The following is a 24,419-nucleotide window of genomic DNA, read 5'->3' as shown; positions in this document are numbered from 1 at the left end:
AACCGACTGACATGACACCAGTAATGGATATGTTAATTTACTTAAGACTTTAAAAGCACATTTGTGGTGCAGGAATTTACTTGGGTATTTTGGTTCAGAATTGTGCTCTGTGGCAGTTCAGAAATAAATACTTTGCACTTAGTGGCCAAGAAGTTTTTATTTATTTTTTGGTAAATATCTCCTCTTAAAAAAAAAAAAAAAAGTCAACTAAACATTTAACCAAAATAAATCAGCTCTTTAGCTCACCAGATGGTTCCTCAATTCAGTACACAATGAACACTACATTAAATTCATCAACACAAAACTCACAAAGTTTAACCAGCATAAAACAATGGCAAAAAAAACATTAAATCAATGTCATATTTAAACACTATTTTCAGTTTGATGAGCAATAAACTAATTCTATTTTTGTTCCACAAACTAAAATAGGCAAACTTTAGAGAAGCCTACATGTTACATTGAATTTCAAACTATTTTTTTTCCACTAGGCATTGGTTTTAAGAGTGTACAGGACTTTTCACTTCAAGTAACAGTATACAATCTTACAGTAGATCCACAAAATGGCAAAGTGCGTCCAATTGATTTTATCTATGCAAATTCTGAAATTCGTCACAAAAAAACAACACTTACTCATCCTCCATGGTTGAAAAATTCAGTTTGTTTTCATTTCACAAGTTTCATCATAAGATGAGTACAAAATGAAACACTTGAAGTGTCAAACTGTGAACATCCTTGTCTGAACAGGGAAGCTCAGACATACACTGCCCAAAACCCCATTTTTAAGTGAAGGGGAACTCTATAAGTATCTGTTACATGACTTGTAACAGACTAATGTGTGGTTTGGAAGGATACTTTCATTTAGAATAATAGGAGTGGGCTATATACCTCCTCCGCCACACGGGGAACAAATAATCACGTCTTTCAATATGCTTGAGCAACTTCATTACTTTAAACAGTTACGGGTTCATTAGAACCAAAACTTCATACATGAAAACTCAAAGCAGGCTCAGACCTGTTCCATACAGTCTGTGTGTCCGGGATAGAAACAAAGCGGAGAAACTGGTTTAAAGCCATAAAAATGCTTTATTTGTTTATGGAACTGGCATTGACAGGAAGTTTTAAATCTGGCCCAACACCAGCGGCTCTGATGTGTAACAGCTGCAGAAATATTGTCCGGATCGGGATGAGACATCATTTTTGTCCAGTAAATGATCCACGGTGGTCTTGTGTGTGCAGGGGAGGTTTGAGCTGCGAAAGGACTAGAGCGCCATCTGGTGGTAGAACCGTGGGACTTTTGATCAAGAACAGGTGTTTGGTCAAATTAACCTATTGCTTTGAAAGAAAAGAAAAGAAAAACAACAACAAACTGTAGTGCTTTGTTGTCACCAAAACCCACAAAAAAAAAAACATGGGTCCCCTTTTACAAGAAAAATACTTCCTGCGCACAACATGTCAGTTAGCTATTATTTATTTTTTAAGAAAGTTTACTGAAACTATTTATATACAGGGAATACAATTACCTGATTGCATCAGCAATAATCCAATATTTAACATCAGGAGTCATCCTGCCTGGACAGGGACATTTCACACTTAATATTTATGTTAATCTACACTAAAACTGCATGGGCTTTATTTAAAATTATTATTTTTATTTTTTAAAATCTGTGGTACTGATACTTTTACTTAAAATTATTTCCACCAATCTCGGGACGTTTATAGTTGAGTCTCATGCTGCTAATCTATCGGTCCACAGCTCTATCAAGTACTGGTAAACTCCAGAAATTCATCATCTACAAAATACAAGTAACAATCCCCACGGGGTGGGGGTGGGGGGGGGGGGGGGGGGGGGGGGAGGGGGGGGGGGTTGCTTTTAAAATAAATCAATTAAGGAAAAAGAACCAGTTCAGGAAAGTGGAAGGACTTTGCTTTCTAAAAATCAGATAAACAACAAATCACAGTGATATGTTTGCTTTTACTCAATGTGTTAAGACAAACCGTTACATGTATGGCAACATATTAAACAGCAGTACATATTTTATTACAATTGTATGTTCCTGAAATTACAAAAAAAAAAAAAAAAAAAAATGACATATCTCAATAATCACCCTAAAATAACCCATCCAACATTGTACACCAAACAAAAACAGGATTTCAGTAAAGCGGGTATTATTTTGGAGGCATGGAAATATACCTTAAGTTCTGCCACCGCTCGTGCTCTGTCAAAAAAAAATGTACACATGAACACAATTTGAACAAAAGACGAAGGGATTCCACTCCTCAGGGAAGGCAATAGATTGTATAGTTATCTCCTAAACAGGGCAAAAATCACTACCCTAAAACTATACAATCTACTACCTCACGCTGTGGCAGCAGCTGGAACACTACTAACTGCTGATGAAAGCAACATCTGGATCCGTTAAACCACTGATGTCGGGAGGGGTCGGGTCGGGTGGGCGGGGGGGTGGGGGTGGGGGGGTAGGGGGGGGGGCCTCCAGAATCCAGAGGGGCCGCTGAGACGCGAGTGTGTGTGTGTGCGTGTGTGGCACTTTGAGAAAGACAGTAGGTTGAATAGTTATCTCCCAGTGCGGGTGTGACCCTAAAACTATACAACCTACTACCTCATCCCACAGTGGAAACAAGACTTGGCCGCACGCCGGTGCCCCGTGTCGTGAAGGCGACCCCTCCGGAAACCAAAAATCCGCCGGCGGCACCCAGGAGTTCTGACACCGCGAATGCCTGTGGAAAGAGTCGGATGGAGGGTGAGCGGTTTGGGGAGGGGGGTGAGAGGGGTGGGGGTGGGGGTGGGGGGTGGGGGGGGGGGGGGGGAAGCACAACACCGACAACAGAACACCGGAGGGGCCGGTATGAGGAAAGAGCAAAGAGCGCCTCAGCCGAGCGGCGCCGAGTTTACAGAGCACGGGGTGCCTTGAAACGAGCGGTCTTCATCAGCCAAGTTTTAAAAGGAGGTAACCGTTTGCGTCGGCACATTCCCGAGTGTTTAGCGGAGGAGATCCGGCACCGGTCTCAGCTCTCTTCCAAAAGAACCGTTGTCGGGACTTGCCCGAGGAAGAAGCTGCCGGGCTCCGAGCCAATAAGAACCGACCCCCCCCCCCCCCCCCCCCCCGGAGGAACACGCGGTTTAACGAGGGCGCGGACGGCGGCCGGCAAGCTCGAGACGGGAACGAGGACCCTTCCCGGGACAAAAACCCGGAGCATGAACTCCGGCCTGCTCCGCGCCGGTTCGCCAACGCGTCGACGGCCGAGCTGCGAAATGAGACGCTTCGCTTCCCAGTTCAGGGAGGACTTCAAACTTTTTCGCAGTTCTGGAAACGGCCGGCGCCGCAGAAACGGGAGGGCCGTCTTTAGTTCGCCGAAGGTCCGGCGGGCCTTTTCAGCTCCGGCTCTAAAAGGCAGGTAACTTTCTCGGCACGAGAGGAAACTGCGGGGACGTAACCGTACGGTGGCGGAAGTCGTGCTTTACGGTACCGCCATCAGGGAGTCTTTACTCGCAGAGAAACCGCGGGGGTTACGATCACCTGGCAGAGGGAGGGGAGTTGGGCGGTGTACCACTGGAAAGAACACAAACTGACCTACCGGGCGATCGATCCAATCCGAGCTATCCCTTATCGTTTGCCTTTAAAATGGAGGGGGGGGGGGGACACAAAAAAACAGACAAATGGACCGTCTTATGTCGAATACGTTGCCATTCCAGCGCGTGCGGATGCAAAACGCCTCGAAGGTATTTATTTCTTGGGGGGCGGGGGGGGATCGATTCCCACACCTATGAAGCATATAAATGAAAAACTGCGATTTTACAACAACAACAAAAAGGCCTCCTTTCCTGCGTACAGCGACAATGGCAAGCGAGCGCGCTCATTTTATGGGAACCTGGAAGGAAACATCTGTGAAATATACGACGCTTGGACGAGCCGTCTCGAGACAAAGGTAGAAAGTTTTCCACATATACGTTGGGGGAGGGGAGGTGGGGGGGTCTTACTGTGCAGTAGGAACGTGACGCATGAAAGCCGTCAAGTCTCAAAGACAGATTCCCTCGGAGATGTTGGCATTACAAATCGTTTGGACCGGATTCCCTTAAAGTAATGTCGTAAATGTTAAAAAAAAAAAAAAAACTAAAAAAAACTAAAAAAAAACATCATATAATTGAAAATATTCTTATATTTAAGAAAAAATTTAAACAGTAAACTACTGTTTAATAATTCAACATTGTGATGATGCAATTTTATTCTGGGGGGGAAAAAAAAAAAAGGACAGTTGTGGATGTAAACAGATGTGGTTCAAACAAAGAAACCAATGACGTGTTTGAATTCTCAGATGACTTAAAAAGAAGAAGAAGAAGAAGAAGAAAAAAAAAGACTGATCAGAAGAACGGATATAACGCCAGTGGTGATGATGAGGAGTTACTTCTGTGAAGTCTGGAGGAGAGGGGGGGGGGGTAGCCAAGTTTTGAGAAGAGAGCAAATCAATGAAAGATTTTTTTTTTTTTTTTGGGGGGGGGGGGGGGGGGGGGATGGGCTTGTGGAGGCGCAGACATTTTGGATTGTTGTATTGAATTTACTGGACATGGGTGGTGTTTTTTTTTTATATATATATATATATATAATTTACATCCTGGCAGAGCACCCCGCGGTCTTCCATCAGCTGCAGCAGTCGAGCAGGTTTAGTGGCCTTTAAAGCTGCAGACGCTGAACTTGAAATCGGTCCCGACGCCGCGCGGCTCGCCCGTTCGCTTTTGCGAGGCGACATTAACATTTAAGTTTCTCCAAACACGGACGGCGCGAGAGAGGCGTCGTTACTTTGCTCGGGCTCGGGAGATAAAACGGCACCGCCGGGTTTGAAATTGAAGTCCGCGAGGAGTCGGTTGCACTTCTCTCGATAAGGGTACCCGTCCGCGTGCTTTATGGAAGCGGCAGAATTGCTTAAATCCTAATCCGGTATAAAAAAAAATATTAAATTTTTTTTTTTTTTTTTAAATGCCTCGTCATTTAGTATGGAAATTTGATACCTCGGTTCATCCCCGCTTACACGATTTAGTTTCAACACGTCACTTTAGTCAGTGTTTTTACGCCAGGGGTAAATCTCGGCGTCAGTTATCCCGTGCAGAGGTTCTGCAGCTCTACCTGAGCGGCCCCGCCCGGGCGGACAGAACCACCAAGTTATTACATAGAGTTGTTGTCGTTTTCCTTTTACTCTTTATAAACTCATTTTCGACCTCAAAATTCGTCCCGAGCGGAGTGCGTTACATTAACGGGACCGGGGGACGTGGGGGGGGGGGCGTCTCTGTGCGCAGCTATGAAAAGCCGGCGTCCGCAAGAGTCGCGAGCGTACGAGGCGTTTCGGGGACATCTGTGTATTACAGCTAAAGAAAATAACCTGGGTTACAGCGACCTCCTCAAAACTAAAATGAGTCTCTGCACCCGCCGCCACCAACCACCAACCAGGAAGTTCTCAAACCTGTGGGAAACGCTGACCACACTATTGGTATTATTGAACAGAAGGTCGATATCCAGCGTTAAACGCTGACTATGGACAATTATAATTTACACTATTTTCATTCTGTAATTTGTATTGCTTTTTGCATGCTGCTGTAACAAAACAAAACCAAAAAAAAAAAACGTCCCCTTACGAGATCAACACAGTATGTCTATCTATCCGTCTGTGTAATTATAATTTGAGAAAATAACCCATCTTTCAGATATCAGTTAAGTGTCTCTCATAATATCCCTGAAGGAGAAGAAAGGAGGAAAAAAAAAAAAAAAAAAAAAAAAAAAGGGACTTGCTGCATTTTTCTGACCATCAGGCCTAAAAAAATAAATAATAATAATAATCTTTAGATGACAGCGCTCAAGTCAAATTTGCATTTGCTTGAGAAATGAATAATTTGATGTCATCAGAAACTCATCAGCTGCCAAAACTAGTGGGAAGTTTATTTGTCCCTTCTGCCCCCCCCAAAAAATAAAACCACACATATCCTCCAAACCTTCAAACGAAACGCAGCTCCGACCCAGCGTTCATTACGGAAAGGGAAGCGACTCCCAACTCCTCTCTGCCCGGTGGTTGTTGTTGTTTTTTGTTGCTCGGTCCGGTGGCGTCACGACAAACAAACAAACAAACAAACAAACAAACAAAATGTTCTCAGCGCGCTGAAGGTTGAACGTTCACGAGACTCTCCGCTTTCAACCGGTGAACGGACGGGGGGGAGGCTTACCGGGACCGATTTCTCCGTGAAGTCCCCCGAGTGTACGAGCAGCGGATTAAAAGACGTGTAACCGTGAAGCGGGACCCCGCCGGGGTCGCGCTGCGGGCTGCGTCAGCTGACCACTCCTTACCCCCAACCCGCTAGCTAAACCCCGGTCGAGCTATCGGCTAGCTAGCAGCACGTTCCAGCATGGTTGTTCCAGGAAAAAAAAAAAAGAGACCGTGAGAGGAAAAGTGCAGCAGCCGCCTGTTCTGCTCCGGAACAACCTCGGGTTTAAGGGCGGAGGATTCCTCCCCACACACATACACAAAAAAAAAAATACAAGTCCAACCGTGAAGAGATATATGTTTTAAAAAAGAAAAAAAGGGTTTGGTTAATAACGGTGTACCCACCTGTCTGCCATGTCGAAACGCTTCTCCACCCTCCGACTGCTGCTGCTGCTTCTTCTTCTTCTTCTTTTTTTTTTTCTTTTTTTTTTTTTTCTTCTTCTTCTTCTTCGTGGGTTGTTGGTTGTTCTTCTTCGAGCTTGAAGAATAGCGTCCATAGTTTTGCAGTGCTGCCATCTGCAGGAGGACCTTTGCAACAGCAGATGGTCGGTACTGAGCGTGGGAGTGAGAGAGAGAGAGAGAGAGAGAGACAGAGAGAGAGAGAGAGAGACAGAGAGAGAAAGTGATGGATGGATGGATAGATAGATAGATAGATAGATAGATAGATAGATAGATAGATAGATAGATAGATAGACAGACAGACAGACAGACAGACAGACAGACATAGATAGATAGATAGACAGACAGACAGACAGACAGACACAGATAGATAGATAGATAGATAGATAGATAGATAGATAGATAGATAGATAGATAGACAGACAGACAGACAGAAAGATAGATAGACAGACAGACAGACAGACAGACAGACACAGATAGATAGATAGATAGATAGACAGACAGACAGACAGACAGACAGACAGACAGATAGAACAAACGAACGAACGAACGAACGAACGAACGAACGAACGAACAGGAGCTTGATGCCTCTGGTACTCTAGGAGGAGCTTCGTGCCTCTGGTACCATAAGAGTAGCTTTGTTCGCTTTGTACACTCAGAAGAACTTTGTGCCCCCGGGTCCCTAAGAGCATCATGGTGCCCCTGGTACCCTTAGAAGAGCTTTGTGCTTCTTGTACAATAACAGGAGTTTTGTGACTCTGGTAACCTAACGGGTGCTTTGTGCCTCTAGTACCCTAAGAGGAGTTTTGTGCCTCTAGTACCCTAAGAGGAGCTTCTTGCACCTGGTTCTCCACCAGGCACCCAGGTTTTTTCTTTGTATGCTGTAAAGACAAGGAGGGCAAAAGCTCGCACCGCCTGGCATTCCCAGGTAATCTCTCACCCAAGTACTAACCAGGCCCGAACCTGTTTGGCTTCTGATATCTGACTGGATTTGGCCCGTTCAGGTTGGTATGGCCGTAAGCTACAGCCTCGTGAACAGAAAGGCCTTAACGAGACGACACGTGCAGAGATGCATGCAACTCGTCCCTGAGTTCAGACTTGCCGGCCCCTTCTTGTTCCTGTGGACTTAAACACACTCGGGTGTTTATGATGGGGATATATGGGAGACTGCCTGGGAGTACCGGGTGCTGCAGGGAGCTGCTGCTCATTCAGTGCACAAAGCTTCAGGAAATAGAAAAATTGTGCTTTCAAAGTTAATACTTTTTCAATTATATTTCCCCCTAAAACTCAAAACTACCAAAAACGATTGCACTTTCTTTCAGCCCCTGTTCCGCTATGATTGTATTTGATAGATAGATAGATAGATAGATAGATAGATAGATAGATAGATAGATAGATAGAGTGCCCTCCAAAAGTAACAGATTATATTGCTAACATACCTTTAGATAAGTACATCACTTTCAGATGCTTTATACGCTATTTACCAACACTTACCTTGAACTAAAAGCTGAAGCTGTTCTACATACAGAATACATGTGTGGCTCAAACTGGCTAGCTTGACCTGAGATATTTTGTTATAAAGAGGAAAGTGATAAATAGATGTCTCATAATCACACAATCGCAACCAAAGTCATGAGGACAAACTGAGGAACTTGCTATTTGTGTGGCTGGAAAAAAAAAACGCATATATTGAACTGGTTTTCTCCCATGGCTCATTTTCCTTTGGTCAAAAATTAAAGTGAACGTAAAAACTCAGACCTGAAGTCAGTTCTGTTTAATTCTGTAAGAAGTAGCCTGTTGTGACAATGAAAAAATAGTGCTGGTTTAAAATTGCCTACAATACATCTACTGTCCTTCATATTAGTATTACCATCAATGTTCCACATTCAAAATGTGTCAGCAGATATACATTACATTGAGTCCATATGGGACACGAGGTGAGAGGCGGCACGCTGACTGGACTCCACACACACACACACACACACACACACACACACACACATATATATATATATACACACACACACACACACACGCACATACATACAAGCACAGGCCATTTCAGTTGAGGCAGACAGAATTGTGCTAAATGCAACAGTAGAGGCAGATTGATGTTTTACAAATGCATGTACAACAGAACAGTACAGTGAGAGGTTTTTCTCTTCTTTTTTTTTTGGTTCACACAGTATTAAGGACATTAATTGATTGGAAAACCAAATGGACTGTGGCCTGTTATTTTTGCATTGCCACGGTTTTGCATTTGACTGTAAAAAAAAATACACCTACAGGAACAAAGCAACCTAGCAATTTGTCATCAGGTTAGAAACCTTAAACCACATGCTGCATTTCAAATAAAAACATCTGAATAAATAAGACACGTTGTAGCATATCTGCACAGTGTAAAAAAATCTTTTGGTTTAAATAAGCTCCCCCCTCCCAAAAAAACAAAAATAGCTCTGACAACGAATGACAATGATTCTTTGTCATCTTCCTACTAGCCTTAGAGTTATATAATAAAAGCAATATCTGGTCTCGCACAAATATTACAGTGGAACCGGTGAAAAACGAATGTTTCAAACTGACCGCAGTGGCACATGAACACAGATAATGGCAGTACATAAAGTCTATTAAGAGCTTTCAAAGACAAACAGAATGCAGAACCTTCAAATCGCACAGTCTTGTGTCAAATATCCTCAAAGACTACAGATTGGCAGATCTCAACAGTATCTGGTGCAAGAAACTGGCTTTAAATGCAGCAATGCCCACGGATGAGAGTGGAACCCTGTTTGTTGACTCTTTCGTCTCACGGACTGGTCGCGACGAGGCTGATCAGGAGTCCTCTTTCTCCTCCGCAGCTTTGGCGCGCAGCTGGTGCAGAATGGGTGTCAGGATTGCTTTCAGGGTCGTGCGCAAAGAGATGTTCTTCTCCGAGGCGGCGTCAATCTGCGGACCGAATGAAAAGCCTCAGTGCCTACGAAACGCATATCTTAATGTCTTCAACGTGCACCATGTGTTAACACTCACCTTCGTAAACACTTCAATTGTTTGGTTCAGAAACCCAGTCTCCACTTCTTCAGGCACTGGCAGGAGGTGAGCAGCACAGTCAAGGATACACAGCAGAGTGAGCCGGTGGCCCTGTTAGTGGGGAGAAGGAGGCATGACGCTCTCATCATCATGACAACATTTTCACTGTCGCATTCATTTAAAGCAAAAAAAAAAAAAATCATCTGAATAAAACAACAGCGTGGTGACGTCAAACTGCTTTTTATATTCCTGCTCTTCTCAGTTATGCGAGCGATGAGGTTCCGGCTCATTGAATATTTACAAATCTAAAAAGACAGGTTCGTGTGAAAATAAAGACTTTTCTGTTAGCACCTGTATCCAGGTCAAAACTCTCATTTTCATCCTGTTATGCAAACAAAATGTCATAACGGAGTTAAAATAAACACTTGATTGAGGCTAATGAGCTACGTATCTTGTAGACTTCAGAGCCCCTCTTCCTCTCCACTACCAGTACCCATCTGCAGTTCGCTCGTTTCATCCAATCAGCAGCAGACAGAGGAGGACAGAGGAGAGGACGACCGACGCCAAAGGGCTGTCAGCTTTAGGGAACCAATATAGAGTCTGGCAGTATGGAAAGTTATTCTGATGGTTGTTGTTTTTTTTGTGGCCATTACCTGCTTGTCTGACTTGACATCACGTGCATTATAAGTCATCAAAATTACACTAGTTGTCCTCCTAAAAGCATACAATTTTAAATGCATGTGCCTCTGTGTTTATTATCTACACTAACCGCTTAAGTAAGTTGTCTGTCACAGATGTCTGAAATAATACAATAACGTGAAATTTAATTTCCAAAATAAAATGATTTGATCATTTTAATAGAAGGCAAAGGACAGATGAGGAAGAAAAAAAAAGAAAAAAAGGACAAACTATTTTCAAAGATGGGGACACTAAATCTGTATGGACAAGTTTAAGTAACTGCCAATGTCTTGATATGAAATTCAAAATCCTTATGGGCACCATTGTCTGTCAGTGTGATTTTCTCACTTTTCCCGCACATTAGCTGTATAGGCTGCGGATGCCACGTATGCTCTCCAGCTTTTGGCATTTTTGTCGCAAGAAATCCAGGGGAATTCCCGAAATGTCTTTTAGGACATTAACAATCAGAGCAGCACTCAGAGAGTTTGTGTCTGTTCTCAGCGTTTGCTCCCGTTTTGAGAAGATTTCCGACATCGCCTACCTTTTCCAGTGAGTCGAGGGCCTTCTGTGGGTTTATGTACTTCTCACTGAGAGCCTTTACGTCCTCACTGCTGATGACTGGATCCCTGAGCTGCGCCAGCCACGACCACATCAGACTGGAGAGGACTAGAGGGTCTCTCTCCATGCACAGCCTCTCCCACGCCCCTTCTCTGGAGTTCAGCTCTGTCTGCACACGTCACACCAAAGAACAGTCTGACAATGAACACAGTGAACTCATGCACCCGTAGGAAAAGAAAATGCGGCTTCCAGTCAGGGTAAACCAGAGACCAAAATGCCCTCCACAGTTCATTGATTCAAAATGAGCCCATGTAGTCTGATAGATTTATTTTGTGCTGTGTAAACTTATATTGCTCATACCTACACTGTGAATAAAAAAAAAAAAAAAAAGGGTTCTAAGGAGCTGAGAGAGATCAAATGCCACGTGGTACTTCAATCTAAAGTAGAGGAGGTGATGATTAGAATTGCATCTCCTGCCGGTGTTGTGGTAACACTGAGTTCTATTCATTCGAATGTTTCCTGCTGATCTAGCACATCCACCTGGTGGTGCTCTGGGAGTGTTGCTTTTCTCTTTGGCTTTACTAAAAACACATCAGAAGGGATTTCTTCTACCGGTGCAGTATGTCAGTCCGGTTATCTGACATTGTAAAAAAAAAAAAAAACATAAGGCCTTATCAACAAGTATGTCTCCAGGCACAATAACATCTAGGTTGTGAGAAGGGTCCCGTCTTTCCTTACAGTCAGTCTTACTTGGACTTTGGATGGAGTTGTTTAGAATAAGGGGATGTATTGTGATTAATGGCCTCTCCTTTCATCCTACTGGTCTGCTGTCAAACTTCACATATAAACAGACAATTGTAAACGCAAATCAGCTTTCTGCAGGAGAAATCTGGCTGAAACATAGCTCTCATTTCATTACAAGTTTAAAAAAAAAAAAAAAAAAAAAAGATGAAAGTCCTACCTGCCACATTGAGACCTTGCAGGTGAGATCCTTGTCTGTCAGTTCCATGGCCAGAGCTTTGGCCACCAGTAGGCGTCTGCTCTCTGGGGTGAGCTCCGACTGGACTGTGATGAAAGGAATCCCTGTGAATTCTCCTTTGTTTGCTTCTTCACCCACTGACAAATCCTCCGCGCTACATACCAGTTTACTATTGGCCAGTAAAGCAGACAGTGAGGCATTGCAGTGGCGCTTTCTTCCGTCCTCGGGCAAATCTAAAGACGAACTCTGATGCCCCTTGTGCTGCGTCTCTTCTAAAATGGGGGATCCAGCGACTTGCTTCGCTTCTATGCCGGGGTCCTGAAAGGTGCTGATAATGCCCTGAGGAAAGACGTTACAGGCCGGAAGGCTGCTGTGAGACAAGCAATGTTTGATCATGTGTTTGATTTGTTTGCTGCTCATCAGATTTCCTAAATGGCGCTGCCGTTGGTCAAGTTTGTAAAGGACCGAATCGCTGTAGCTGAGTCTCCTGCTGTTGGAGAAAGAGAACGTCAGAGGGCGCTCTACGTGCTGCTGCCTCCACAGAGGGTCCAGCTCATTGTCGCTGGCGAGAGGTTGATCGTGAGCATGTGTGGTCTGTGGTGCAGGCGGGCTGAGAGGGTGAGATGAACAAGATGGAACAGGGATCCCTTTCCCTCTCATCTCCTTCCCAAGCTGCTGGAGAGCCTGCTGGGACACCGTCTTCTCCACCTCAGCTGTGAGGTCGGGAATCTCCAGCCACTCCTCCTCGATCACCACCTGTCTGTTGGCCGCGATGTCGACGAGGAGTTTGCACACCAGCTGGACCATCTTTGGCACGTTTTTCATCTGCCGCGCCTCGTAGCCGTGCAGCAGGTGGCGCTGCCGGGTGAGGTACTGGGACAAGGTGACGGCACTCGCTTTGGGTTCTGCGCAGGAGAAGACGCTTCGCAGCGGAACCAGGAACTGGGCGAACTCCCTGACGCACAGCAGCTGGCCTCTGGTCTGGATGGAGTTGGGTCTTTTGGCTCGCACAAACAGGATGGCTTGGTCAGCATTCATTCGGGTCGTGAAGACCAAGTAACAAGCCAACAGCACGCCTGCGCGAAGGAAAACCCAAAGCAGAAAAGGGATATTTTTAACAGCATGAATGATGATCTATGCCATTCTGAAATGCTGCTGCTGCCAACCTGTTCTTCCAAGACCGGCATGGCAGTGGACACCGATCTTCCCCTCTTGGACAGCAAATGACATAACTTTCACCATGTCAAGGATTGTAGTCAGAGATGCCACACCATAGTCCTTCCACCCGAAGTTGTAGTAATAGACTGAAACACACAAAGCCACACAGAATAGAATATCAGAGTTGTTACATATCTGCCTGATATTTGGTTACAAATGGGTCGTTTTTTTTATCCTTTGTAAACTACGTGTTCATTAGAACGCTTTGGGGCTGATTTAGTAAAGGTTTGGCGTGTGTAAAATCACGTGCAAACTTCACATCACCCGCAAAAAACACGTCCGAGCAGATCTACCACGGACGTGCTTGTATGCAATTTAACACGCGTTGTCCATTTTGCGTGTTTGCCTGAATGCATACGTAATATTGGGCGTTTCTACTTGAACGTGCAAAATACTGGGAGGGGAAATGCAAATAGATAAATTTAGCCCCCCCCCCCGCGATGATATTTACTAAACCTGACAGTAGAAACAGGAGAAGTGATTGAGTGTGTATATTAGTGCCGAGGGGCATGTATTAATCAGATGTGCACATCAGGACAGACGGCTGCTCTTATTATTGTGAGAAGGAAACGCAGGGGAAACCAAAGAACATGTGGAGAGCGGGTTTTTCCACGTGTAAACATTTTTTGAAATGTCAAAGGCAAAAATTATTCAGACATATCTGTCTGTCGATGACATTTTTTGAGTTCTTGAATGAACTGAATGATGATTTGCAGCCAACAACAAAGAGGACCCGCGTAATACCAGCAATTAAAAAAAACTTCTTACGACTCAGCATTGTCCTGCCTTTTGGGTCATTGCTGTGTATCGCTGCTTGGATATCCCACCCGGTCCCGTTATACAGGTGTGTTGTTCGGGTCCCACAGAATTTCACATTTGCCGACGATTCATTAGGAAGCCTTTTTTTTTTTTTTTTTTCTCCACCTAATATCTTGCCATCTTCTCTTAATTTCATCTACTGATCTTTTTGTTATCCCCACGGTGTCGGCTTTGTTGCTGATAATCTCCCATATAGCATTTTGTTCCCGTTATATTTACATTTCTTGATTTCAATGCTATCAATATTCCTTTTCCTTTTGTTGTCGTTCTGTGTTTTTCACACGCAAACACCTCAATTTAAATAAAGCAATTTGCACCTGATACCAGTGACGCAATTGCTCTTAATAAATCACCTGCAAAACGGGTGCAAAATAAACGTGCAAACTTGGAATAAACACAATTTAGTTTTGACAGGTTAAACCAGGTTAACAAGTGTTTATGCCACAGGCTTTTGACTGAATGTGAAATGAAAGAGAGCACTTTTCAAACTCCAGCTGAGGCTTTGACATCTCAGAGGACATTATTAGGATGAAGAATAGAGATTGCCTCCCTCCCGAGACAGAACATAAGTGGAATCCCCGAGCAATTACTTGGTTACTATGGAGCGCATCACATCTTGGATGATGGAGGAGTTCAACCAGTACTGCTACAACACTTAGTAAGCCCTTTTCAGTTGAGTGATTTTATTGTTTCTGAGATGTGATATAACATTTCTGCAGTTTGTGTAGCATTATTCTGGGCCTCTTTAATGAGAGCAACACCATTATTACACCTTTTATTTAAACTCCATCGATACTTAATGCATCTTGGGCAGGAAGGATAGCAATCCGATCTCAAAAAGACAGTGAATGCATCCTTCCTGCTGAAGTTAGGAAATGAATTAAATTAGGTGTTTTTCCCCCTTGTCACTTAACACAATGATCGACACCTGAAACAGCACAATGAGCTGTTGCAGTGTGTATCTGTTCCCTGATCAGATCAAACACTGAATGATCTGTGTGGGTAAATGTCACCACTTATTGTATACGTTCAGCTTTCCGTGTCTTTTTTCGTTTAAAGCCGATGTCGGTGCAACATAAATACTGTGACAGTGTCAAATGCTCAGTCCATCGAAAAATGCACAAAGCCTGTATTCAGCATCTGTGAATAAGCCATTTGAACTTAGGTAAGTTTGTGATGTCACAAACTCACGTTCTTGTCATACGTCTGCCCTCCACGCAGCACACTTTCCAACCTTTTAAGGAAAGAAAAAAAACCTGTGGTTGGCCTTGGCATGCGTCACTCAGAAAAGGCAGCCAATCTGAGGAGAGGGTCATTGATATCCCGACTTAAAGACGCAGACACAAAACACCCTGTTCTTGGCAGAGCTCCAGAAAGAAGCATCCGAAAGGAGGTGTAAAACTATACTGACATGGTCGTATTTTCCCTTAATTTGGATACTGTAGCTCTGTGGGTCATGCTAACTTCACATTCATAATGGTCCACGAGGAAATCCGACATTGCATTGAGCTGTTGATTATTCCAGTGGGAATGGATGAACAGGGTGATGCAGGGTGATTAAAGTCAGCTGGCAAGTAACCCCGGGTGGAGACCTCTAATGTCGTGAGCAGAATGGCCATTCCAAGGTGGCTAATTTCTGTGTTAACTTTCAATAAGACTTGAAAGCAAACTTGTTCGATTCACGTTTTCGGAAAGCCGTAGGGAGCGAGCACTTTTTGCCCACGACACGCGCCATTCACTCAGCGTTTTGTGCGACTCCTCGTTTCAAAGTTAATATCTTGGTTAACAAAGTTAGTTGCGCACCAAAGCCGTTTTGTTTTAATTGGAGAAAAAAAAAAAATCGCATGAGCTTTTTGTCAAATAGAAAATCATTTCAACCCTGCGGATATATTAACATTTTGAACATTGACGTTCGATGTCTGTCTGACATTTTGTGCACTCACTTATCCGGTCACTCGATAACGACACGTGCGCGCTGGTTTGGGCCGTTTTGCAGAGAGTGCGTTATGTTCGTGATGGTGGATGTAAAAACTCACTGCCTGCCTCCATGAAAGTTTCGGGCCGATAAGTGAAACCGCTTTCCTGCTCCAGCGGGTTGCCACAGCTGGCGTGTTCTCCGGGCCGCTGCAGGTTTATGACCGTCTTCATACCACACCTGGGCGCAGCAATCCACACAAAAAGTCAACACAACGCGCACATTAGCAAGAAATATTTGCACCCGGACATCTGACAGCACCGCAAGGGACTATAGGCAACGAGAGCCAACCACTCGACATCCTCTCTCCATTTCCTCGTTAATCAAAGTGTAAATAAACAGCAACAGAAAAGCAAACCCAACAACAATGTTCAAATCAAACGAGGTGTGAAAGAAGGAGGCCGTACCTTTGAAACTGTTGGATTATGTCGTATTTCTCTATGATTTCAGTGGAAGGCCTTGCCATAGCTAGCAAGTTGTCAGTAATCCTGTAAGTTGACAATGTCAGGAGTTAGAGGGAGTGTTGGCACATACCACACAAAGAAGGATACAGTTTGATGAGGACCGTTAAACAATGAAGTGTGGTCTCTTTCAAAAGGTAAAACACAACTGCAGACATACTTAATGCACTGAAACCAAAGACGTGGCTTGTTCAATTAGTAGCAAACATGGCGCAAAACAAAAAAAACGGAACTTTTTACGTAACTAATAATGTGGAGCTGAGTAACCTGCGCTGACCGAGCACGGCAGTAAGACTACGTAACATACCAGGACGAGTAGAGTCCCTTGATGGCTTGCTCCTCATCGCTCCAGCGAGAAGGGTTCTCGTATTTGCAGGCTTTCCCTCCACAAGCCATGGAGCACTGCATGTGACCGGGGATTACGTGCCTCAGGGTCTCCCCCATCTTGGTGTACTTTGCTGTCGGGACCCTTGCTTTGGCTGAGGAGGAGAAAAAAAAAAGAGAAAAAAGAAAAACAAAAGAAACATGAGGACAGTTTATCTGACAATGTTCAGAGGTGCTTAGTTCAGTGGTTATTTCTGCGGCGCGGTTACATCTCCTGGTCTTGCGCTCAGTGTGGGGCTGAGGCTGGTTCATGCTGACGGCCACCATGAGTCTGTGGGAAGAGGACGAGAGGATCTCGAGGGCAGAGCTGCGTCTGCGCTGCAGCACCTTCAGCAGAATGTCCGAGGCGGAATGCCTGCGGTCGTGCCTCCTCGCGCTGGCCGTCGCGTCCGCGGCCAAAGAGCGGCGTCCTCCGTGCTGCAGCATCTTCAGTGTGACTGTGCTGCTGCCTGCACTGTGGGCATCTCTGGCTCAACTGCCCTGTAGCTGTGGTGAATCATCGCTCAACAATAACCCGGTGCTGATCAGTTCATCAGCAGCATTTGAAGTGTCACCATGACAACCGTCTCCAAAGTTGTCGGTGGGAGGTAGACACAGACGCGCGCGCGCGCACACACACACACACACACACACACACACACACACAGACACAGACACAGATCTGAGGCTTGTAAATGAAAGAGGAAAATGCTGTTCTTGTTTGTTTAACAGCTGTACATCTGGTGCAGCTGTAAAAATGCTGCCTTAACCAGATTTATCAATGAGACACCTCCTCAGCTTTTGATCGGACATGGTTGGCATTAATAACCAAGGGGTTTGCATTAAACTAAATACAGCAGATTAAACTCTCACACACGCACAAACACAATAAATACAAATAAATATAAGGTGTATGCTGAGATGGAAGTATGGCATTTAGGAGGCTATTTCAAAGTTTAAAGCAATGTCAATAAAACATGGCTTCTGATCCTGAAAAACGGGAACATTTTACATCGGTTGTTTGGTATCCGTAAACACTCTGTGGACGCCAGCAGCAACTGAAAGTTGTTCAGTTAATACAGTTTGATCTGAGTCAAGGTCAATGCCAAGGATTTTAGAGGTTTTTTTTTCCATCACTGCCGAACAATGATCAGAAATCTTCTTCTTCGAGGATGCACAGCAGAGAGAGAGAGAGAGACAGAGTAATCAGGAGGAAAAACAAAACAAGACACGTTCAAGCCACACGTAATGATAAGAGCTAATCAAGGTCAAACTGTAGTGCGACAGAGGTCGCTGTGAGATATAGAGGAGGGCGACAACATAAAGAGATATATATATACATATATATATAGACAGACAGAAAGAGACACACACACATAAATAATATCGTCTCTCTCTCGTTTAGCTTCATGTAAACAACTTTCTTATTCGTCAAGCGATTTATTTTTTGTCAACAGTCGACAACAAAAGTCAAGTGACGTTATCGGAGCCCACAGAGAAATGATTTGGTCAAGGAACATTTAGGTAAAAAATAAAGTGGAAAAAAAAAAAAAAAAAAAAAAAAAAAGAAGCTGGAAAATCCACACCAGCTTAAACCAGCAGGACCTAACTAGACTGTTTTATGGGCTTGAAGCCCATTTTGTTCACACAGTGACAACGATGTTCATCAATTATAGCAAAAGATGTGTATCAACAGGACTTGTATGCACTCGGTTAAGACAAAACATTGTGCTCGTGGGCCACTCGACAATTCAGCAGCCAGTCCATCACCTAACCGAAGCCAAAGGGTGACGTGGTACCGCCGGCTCACTGAGGCTTTCAGTGCGTGGGAGCAGCAGGAAGCATGACTAACAGCAAAGCTGAGAGAAGGCTGCAGCAACACAAAGTAGGAGCTACAGCCACAAAAAAAACAAACATGCATCCTAAATATCCGGCACAGTCGTCCTTCGTGCTCTGTTTTTACGACTAGTTATTCAACTGACACTTTATGTAGTCTTGCGGTCTGCCCCAGATGTTCTTCTGAAGCTAATGACAAACCATTTCAGAAAGCCAAAAGGATTTGGACAAAACAATTGAACTGAAAAGAGTATTTCATGAGGACAAATCTTAAATTCAGTTTGTTTTAAGATCCACCGTGTAGCCTGCCGGATGTTTATTAAAAAAAACAAGTTTGATTAGGTTTTTTATCAAGTAAAAGAGTTTGTAATAGGACTGCAACTAACGATTACTTTAGTTCTCAATTTCTCTGCGGAATATTTGATCAATTATTTAATTTTAAGTTTGCATGTAAATGACAAAAGCAAACGGTAAAAAAAAAATGAATATTTGGATTTTTTACAGTGCAAAGCAGCACATATATGTATCCTACATATATGTATGCTGTTGTTGTTTATTCTCCAATAGGAGTAAAGAACTCTGAAAGACGGCCAACCCAGGACAAACAAATTGATGAAAACATTTGACCGATTGTTATTACGTATTTCCTGCAAGTCTCTTTAGTTATAATTCTTCACAATACCTATTGTCTGATGATAGACCTGCTGACACCCTTCATCAAATCCAAAGTACGCTATTTTCATTTTGTGAATCTTACTGTTAATATATACTTGCGGTGCCTGGCATTCAGAACAATAAATCAGTTTTGTGCCTTTCTGCTGCAATTAATATACATTTTGTCTCAATGCTGAAGCTGGCCTGCAATTTATCAGCTCACCTAAAATACAACCTCAAAGACTGACAATTCATTTGAAATTCAACTCGATATATATATATATATATATATATACATATATATATATATGTATATATATATATATAAAAGGCTGTTTAACTTTAGCGAATCAAACCATTTCAGGTTCCCAGTCCCTGCACAGGTCTTTGCCAAATAAAAAGCAGCAGACGTCCCGTCCCCCCTCCCTCCCTGTTGTTTTTGTGCTGCAGAGCTCCCCTACCTCTCTCCATCTCTGTGTTGATCTCTCCACTGCGGGCTCCACCGGTGGAGTTAGGCAGGTCACTCAGTATGCTGACACCTGCTGCCATGGCAGGGGCTGAAAGGTGTGAATAAACATTGTGTCAAAGGCAGGTTGGTTGGGGGGGGGGGGGAGAAAAAAAAAAGCCAGAAAAAAAACAAACAAACAACATAACAGCTCACAAGCAGAATCTTTTGTTTTGTGCCGCGAAAACGCAAACAGTCACAAGGGGTGCGCGCACAGATGAGATATGAGGAGCACCGGAGGCGTCGCCCGGCCACGGTAACCCGGGAGGGGGAGAGGGTGGAGGGGGTGGAGGGGTGGGGACGGGGACGGAAATGTTGCAAACTGAGCCGCCATGTGAGCAGCTCGCGTGTCAGCCGGACTCGCGCACCTCTGGGAGCGAGGTGGGCGTGGCCCGAGGACAACGGTGGGAGCCGGGAGCGCATCATCACGGCGGGGGTCGGGGGGGGGGCTTCAGGATGAGCGCGCAGTGAAACGGACTTCGGGCGCTCTCGGCCGAAACTCTTTGAGTTTCTCACCTGATTTACGGAACCTAATATCACAGTCGGTGTCACGCAGGTCTCGCGCACGGTGTCAATTCAACTCCCGGGACCGACTGTTTCTCACGTTACACCCCCGCGGTGAGATGAATAGTCAGGCCTGCTTTTTTTTTTTTTTTTTTAAATGGATAGAATACACACATGAATTGAGTTTTAGATTTTCAAAGCCGAAGACGTGCCTCAGTGGTTCAGAGGGGTTAATACGTTTCTACTATATGTTATAGAAAAAATGAATATCATGGTGAGAAAACTAAAACTTCAATCCCTCCCCCCCCCCAAAAAAAAAAATCATCTAGCTGCCATATGTCCTCTCTTTAACGTCACACAAAGCTGAAGACAAAGGAGGCACACAAAAACAAAAAAAACACCACTACAAAATTTCCGTGGTAGCCTGTTGACAACCTGAAAATGAAATTGAGCAGAATGAGATATTTAATGTTAATGGTGCGTGTGACACATTAAAGAAAGGGTGCACGGCAGCTGGGATATAAACAGCAGCGCCGCAGCGGGAAAAGCACAGGTGAACTACAGTCAAAAACAAACAAACTGATTTCTATTTAGGTGAGCCAGTTCATGGTGTCCTGGTAGTCCCCGTGTTGACTCACCGTCATGACTTCCCGCAACACTTCAAAAACATATTATTTTGTTTGGAACATTTAAACTTAAAAAAAAAAACACTAAGAAAATGAGTAATTTCGCTTGAAAGTCAAAGTAAATGGGACTTACTTTTTTTTTGATGCCGAATGCATTTCTACTAAACTCTTGACATTTAATTCAAAGATCTATTATATTCATTTGCAGTACAGTACTGAGGTGATCTGAGCAGTCAGAGCAGCAAACACCTGAGCCGGTTGTTCAGTGTGTTGGGCTTTAAGGCTGCTATATGCTCTTTAAAACCTGTAAAAATAAAAAAAAATAAAAAAAAAAGTGTCTGCGTACAGAAAGCAGGAAGAGAGTGTTTTCTGTTATTTAGGGTATCAGCCTGAGAAGTAGACTTTGTAAAGTACGCTTTATAGTGGATATCTTTTAATGATATGATTTATTTTCTGCAAAAAAACAAAAACAGTGACAAACTGCATTAGTGAAAAGCATCTCGCAGAGTTTGTACATTTAGATCACAACGCTTCTTCAGTTAAGAGTAGCTGGCTCCTGGAGCCTCTGAATAATTGACAGCGTAAAGCTAGAGCTTGTCTTTTTCCATCCACAACTGTTTTTGGACTTCTTTTACACCGTAATCCACACGTCTCCTTACAAACTGATATGGCACCAAAAACCTAGTATAACACTGGCTGAAGTGTTTCCAACATCACAGCCGGAAAGAAGCCTTATCCAATCAGTTCTGCAGTCTGTCCGGCCGGAGCCCGACACCACTTGGCATTGTCTATGGGAAGCTCTCGATAACACGCCAGCGAATCAGAAGCTGTTCTCCATGACATGTGTGACGTACGCGCATCAAATATTAAATACTGTATGAAACTGGCCCTCCGTAGTGACAACGTGTACATCTTTTCACTCAGCCTGTAATCGAGAACGAATTACCGAAAGGCTTCACACGTTTGTGGTCGATCCATAAGCTCGTGTCCGCTGGGAAGCCAGTGTTGTCGGCGGACACGACTGAGACGGTGTGAAAGCTGAGAGTTATCTTTCAGAGGATGCTGCTAATTAGTGTGGGATGTGAGAGTCATTTCCGCCGAGTGCTAATAAAGAAATATGGCAGGCGAGGCGGCGTCCTCACACCATGTTTAATTTATTATAATGTGCCTCGGCAACAATACGGCACCGCTGTCTGTCTGAGTGCAACAAGCAACATGACCCTCGACCGCTCAGGAACAGAGTGGTGCTGCTATTTATTGTGAGGTGGTGCAGGGCGGCAGAGCAGTTCACACGGCACGATGTTGTTGTTTTTTTGTTGTTTTTTTGTATTCAATATACATTTTTCAAATATCGCCATACCGGTGCGGCATCGAAACAATTACTGTAACACCGGGCACACTGGTACAGCTGAAGTTACAGCCAGGCGACCACCATCTTGTTGCATTGAGCACTACATGGGGGGGGGGGGGGGGGGGGGGGGGGGGGGGGGCTGTGATATTCAGAGTGACCCCTATTACTGCAACTCATTTAATATCCAACCTGAGGGGAGATGTGATAAGAGGGATCTTGTTAACAGTAGACATTGTGGCAGGTGGTATTGTGCATGCTGGCATACTTCAACAGGTCCTAATGGGATACGGGTGTGTTGTTGTTGTTTTATTATTATTATTGTTTTGAGTGCAATCACTCAGTAGCAGCTTTTTTTTTCCTGCTTTGACAACCCAAAATGTCCACGGTGAGAAAAAAAAAAGATCTATTATTAAGGTTACGGTATTTACACATCTACAAAACATCACCGTGATGTGACGTATGACAGAAGAACCGGTTCCGGACTGAAGATGCACGTGTGGAGGTTTTCCCCCCACTTTCCTTATCTTACGCAATAATACTCCAGTATTTTTTTTGCGGTCCTCCTTTTGAAACCGTCAGTGCGGACGGTGCAGCTGCTGACGGACACGCGGTCTCCCGGTTGTTGTCATCGTTGCTCTGACTTCCGTCTGCAACGCGCCGGCGGATGAAATCTTAAATTGCACTAAAACAGCTTCTTCTTCTTTTTTTTTTTTTTTTTTTTTTAATTATTTATTATTATTACTATTATTATTATTTGTATTACCGTTATTACCTCTAGGTCATCTGCTCATTCGCTTAAAAGTCGCTGCCGTGCGGCGTCCGGAGGACCGACCCGCTCGGCGCGGATGAGCCCCCGGTGTGTCCGGTGCTGATGCTGCAGGCTGCGGTGCCTCTGAAAAGGGCCTTAACTTACCGTCGTCGCAGCGCCGAGCTGTCTTTGCGGGTTCCGACGAAGTCGATTCATCGCTCCAAAGCCATTTGTTGCTTTATCGCATCGCCAAAACCAGAGGGTTTTTTTTTGTTCCTCTCCTCTCTCAGCCACATCATTCGGTCAGCTAAGTCCAGCTAGCTCGCGAGCTAACTTAGCAACCAGACATGTTGTCGCGCGGAACGGTCCCGTCGGGTCACGTGACCAGCTGTGCACCGTTTGCATATTTTCGGACCATCGAGCTAATGGCGCGGATACAATCCGCTGTTTGTTTATTTTTTTTTCCCGGGAAAAAAAAAAAAAAAAAAAAAGATGCGTTCATTATTTTCTTACACAGCAAACTTTAAAACAGAAGATTTGAAGGGTCTCTAGCGGTAAATTGTAATTTTCATTTCACCTTTGTTATGACGTTATCTGCGTTTGCGTTCATTTGTAGGATTATCACTCGTTGCCAATTCTTTTGTATTTTTTTGTTGTTGAATAATTCTAGAAGATATATTTCAAATATATTGTAGTAATTCCAAATGAACTTGATGTCTTTGCACCTTCAGTTGTCACATTTTTCCACTTGACGCTTCAGGGGCTGTAGGCTACGCGGTAAATATTAGGATGCCTTTTTTTTTTTCTTCTTCTTCTGCGGAGTGCTTAGCCTACTAACAACGGGCTGACAAGAAAGACAACCCCTTAGAAACAAGAGAGGTGACTCATGAGAATCTATCCTTTTCTGAAGCCCTCATGTGCAACCTAGTGGCGGCTGATAAAAGTGACGGTGTTCAGAGTAAAGGGATATCAGCGCAGGATGAAACAGAACAGTGCATGCAAAAAAAAAAAATGAATGTGATCATGAACAGAATATGACAGTGAGTATAAAACACACTCATCATCCAGATATATGAAAAAAAAAATGTATTGATAAAATTCTACTTCAAAAAAGTCAGTCATCAATTGGAAAAATGAACAAAGAGGTAACGGTCTTCATTCATCCTGGTAAAATCAGATGTCAAATAATTTTTTTTTGGCACAAAACTTAGTCTGGATTTTCTAAAAAAAGTATTGTGGGTGGTAGTTTTTATTGTAGTAATGAACAATCTTGGCTTCCTATAAACAGCATAGAGTCAACATAATAATTTATATTAAAAAAAAAAAATCCTATTAATATTTAACTGTGATTGTAATAATCTGATGCATTACTTGAAACTAGTTAACTATCAAATATTTTGCCTCAAAAATGCAATGTTTAAATGATTTTATTCTTGAAATGTGCCATGGCAGGATTT

General features: G+C 43.7%; 1 protein-coding gene across 5 annotated transcripts; it reads right to left on the bottom strand.

Moving 5' to 3' along the window:
- Positions 1-8,422: 8,422 nt before the first annotated feature.
- ptpdc1a (protein tyrosine phosphatase domain containing 1a) lies at positions 8,423-23,386 on the bottom strand. Of its 5 annotated transcripts, none has more exons than XM_069177018.1 (10): positions 23,128-23,386; positions 16,969-17,899; positions 16,683-16,854; positions 16,322-16,402; positions 15,976-16,094; positions 13,069-13,206; positions 11,885-12,978; positions 10,907-11,092; positions 9,688-9,798; positions 8,423-9,606 (listed from the first exon to the last, which is right to left on the bottom strand). In XM_069177018.1, the coding sequence occupies exons 2-10, from the start codon at positions 17,183-17,185 to the stop codon at positions 9,493-9,495; spliced, it is 2,232 nt and encodes a 743-aa protein (XP_069033119.1). In that variant the 5' UTR covers positions 17,186-17,899; positions 23,128-23,386; the 3' UTR covers positions 8,423-9,492. The 5 variants fall into 5 exon arrangements, with proteins under 5 accessions (XP_069033119.1, XP_069033274.1, XP_069033357.1 ...); XM_069177173.1 differs by lacking the exon at positions 16,969-17,899 and adding an exon at positions 19,690-19,785 and having other exon boundaries at positions 23,128-23,383; XM_069177256.1 differs by lacking the exons at positions 16,969-17,899; positions 23,128-23,386 and adding exons at positions 19,690-19,785; positions 19,890-20,488.
- Positions 23,387-24,419: the final 1,033 nt, after the last annotated feature.

Source organism: Embiotoca jacksoni, unplaced genomic scaffold (assembly GCF_022577435.1).
Source record: "Embiotoca jacksoni isolate LCO1_2020_lvr unplaced genomic scaffold, fEmbJac1.0.p SCAF_1, whole genome shotgun sequence".
Classification (NCBI taxonomy): Eukaryota; Metazoa; Chordata; class Actinopteri; family Embiotocidae; genus Embiotoca; species Embiotoca jacksoni.
The sequence above is the reverse complement of the archived record's forward strand: the minus strand, read 5'-3'. Positions and strand labels throughout refer to the sequence as shown.

What these genes read in the sequence shown, in the direction of transcription:
- ptpdc1a (XM_069177018.1), bottom strand. Translation starts at nt 17,185, where the DNA reads ATGCTGCAGCACGGAGGACGCCGCTCTTTGGCCGCGGACGCGACGGCC. An exon ending in TGAGCGCAAGACCAGGAGAT is followed by an intron (nt 16,855 to 16,968) that starts GTAACCGCGCCG and finishes TCTCCTCCTCAG; the next exon opens with CCAAAGCAAGGGTCCCGACA. An exon ending in CCCTCGACTCACTGGAAAAG is followed by an intron (nt 9,799 to 10,906) that starts GTAGGCGATGTC and finishes CCCCACTAACAG; the next exon opens with GGCCACCGGCTCACTCTGCT.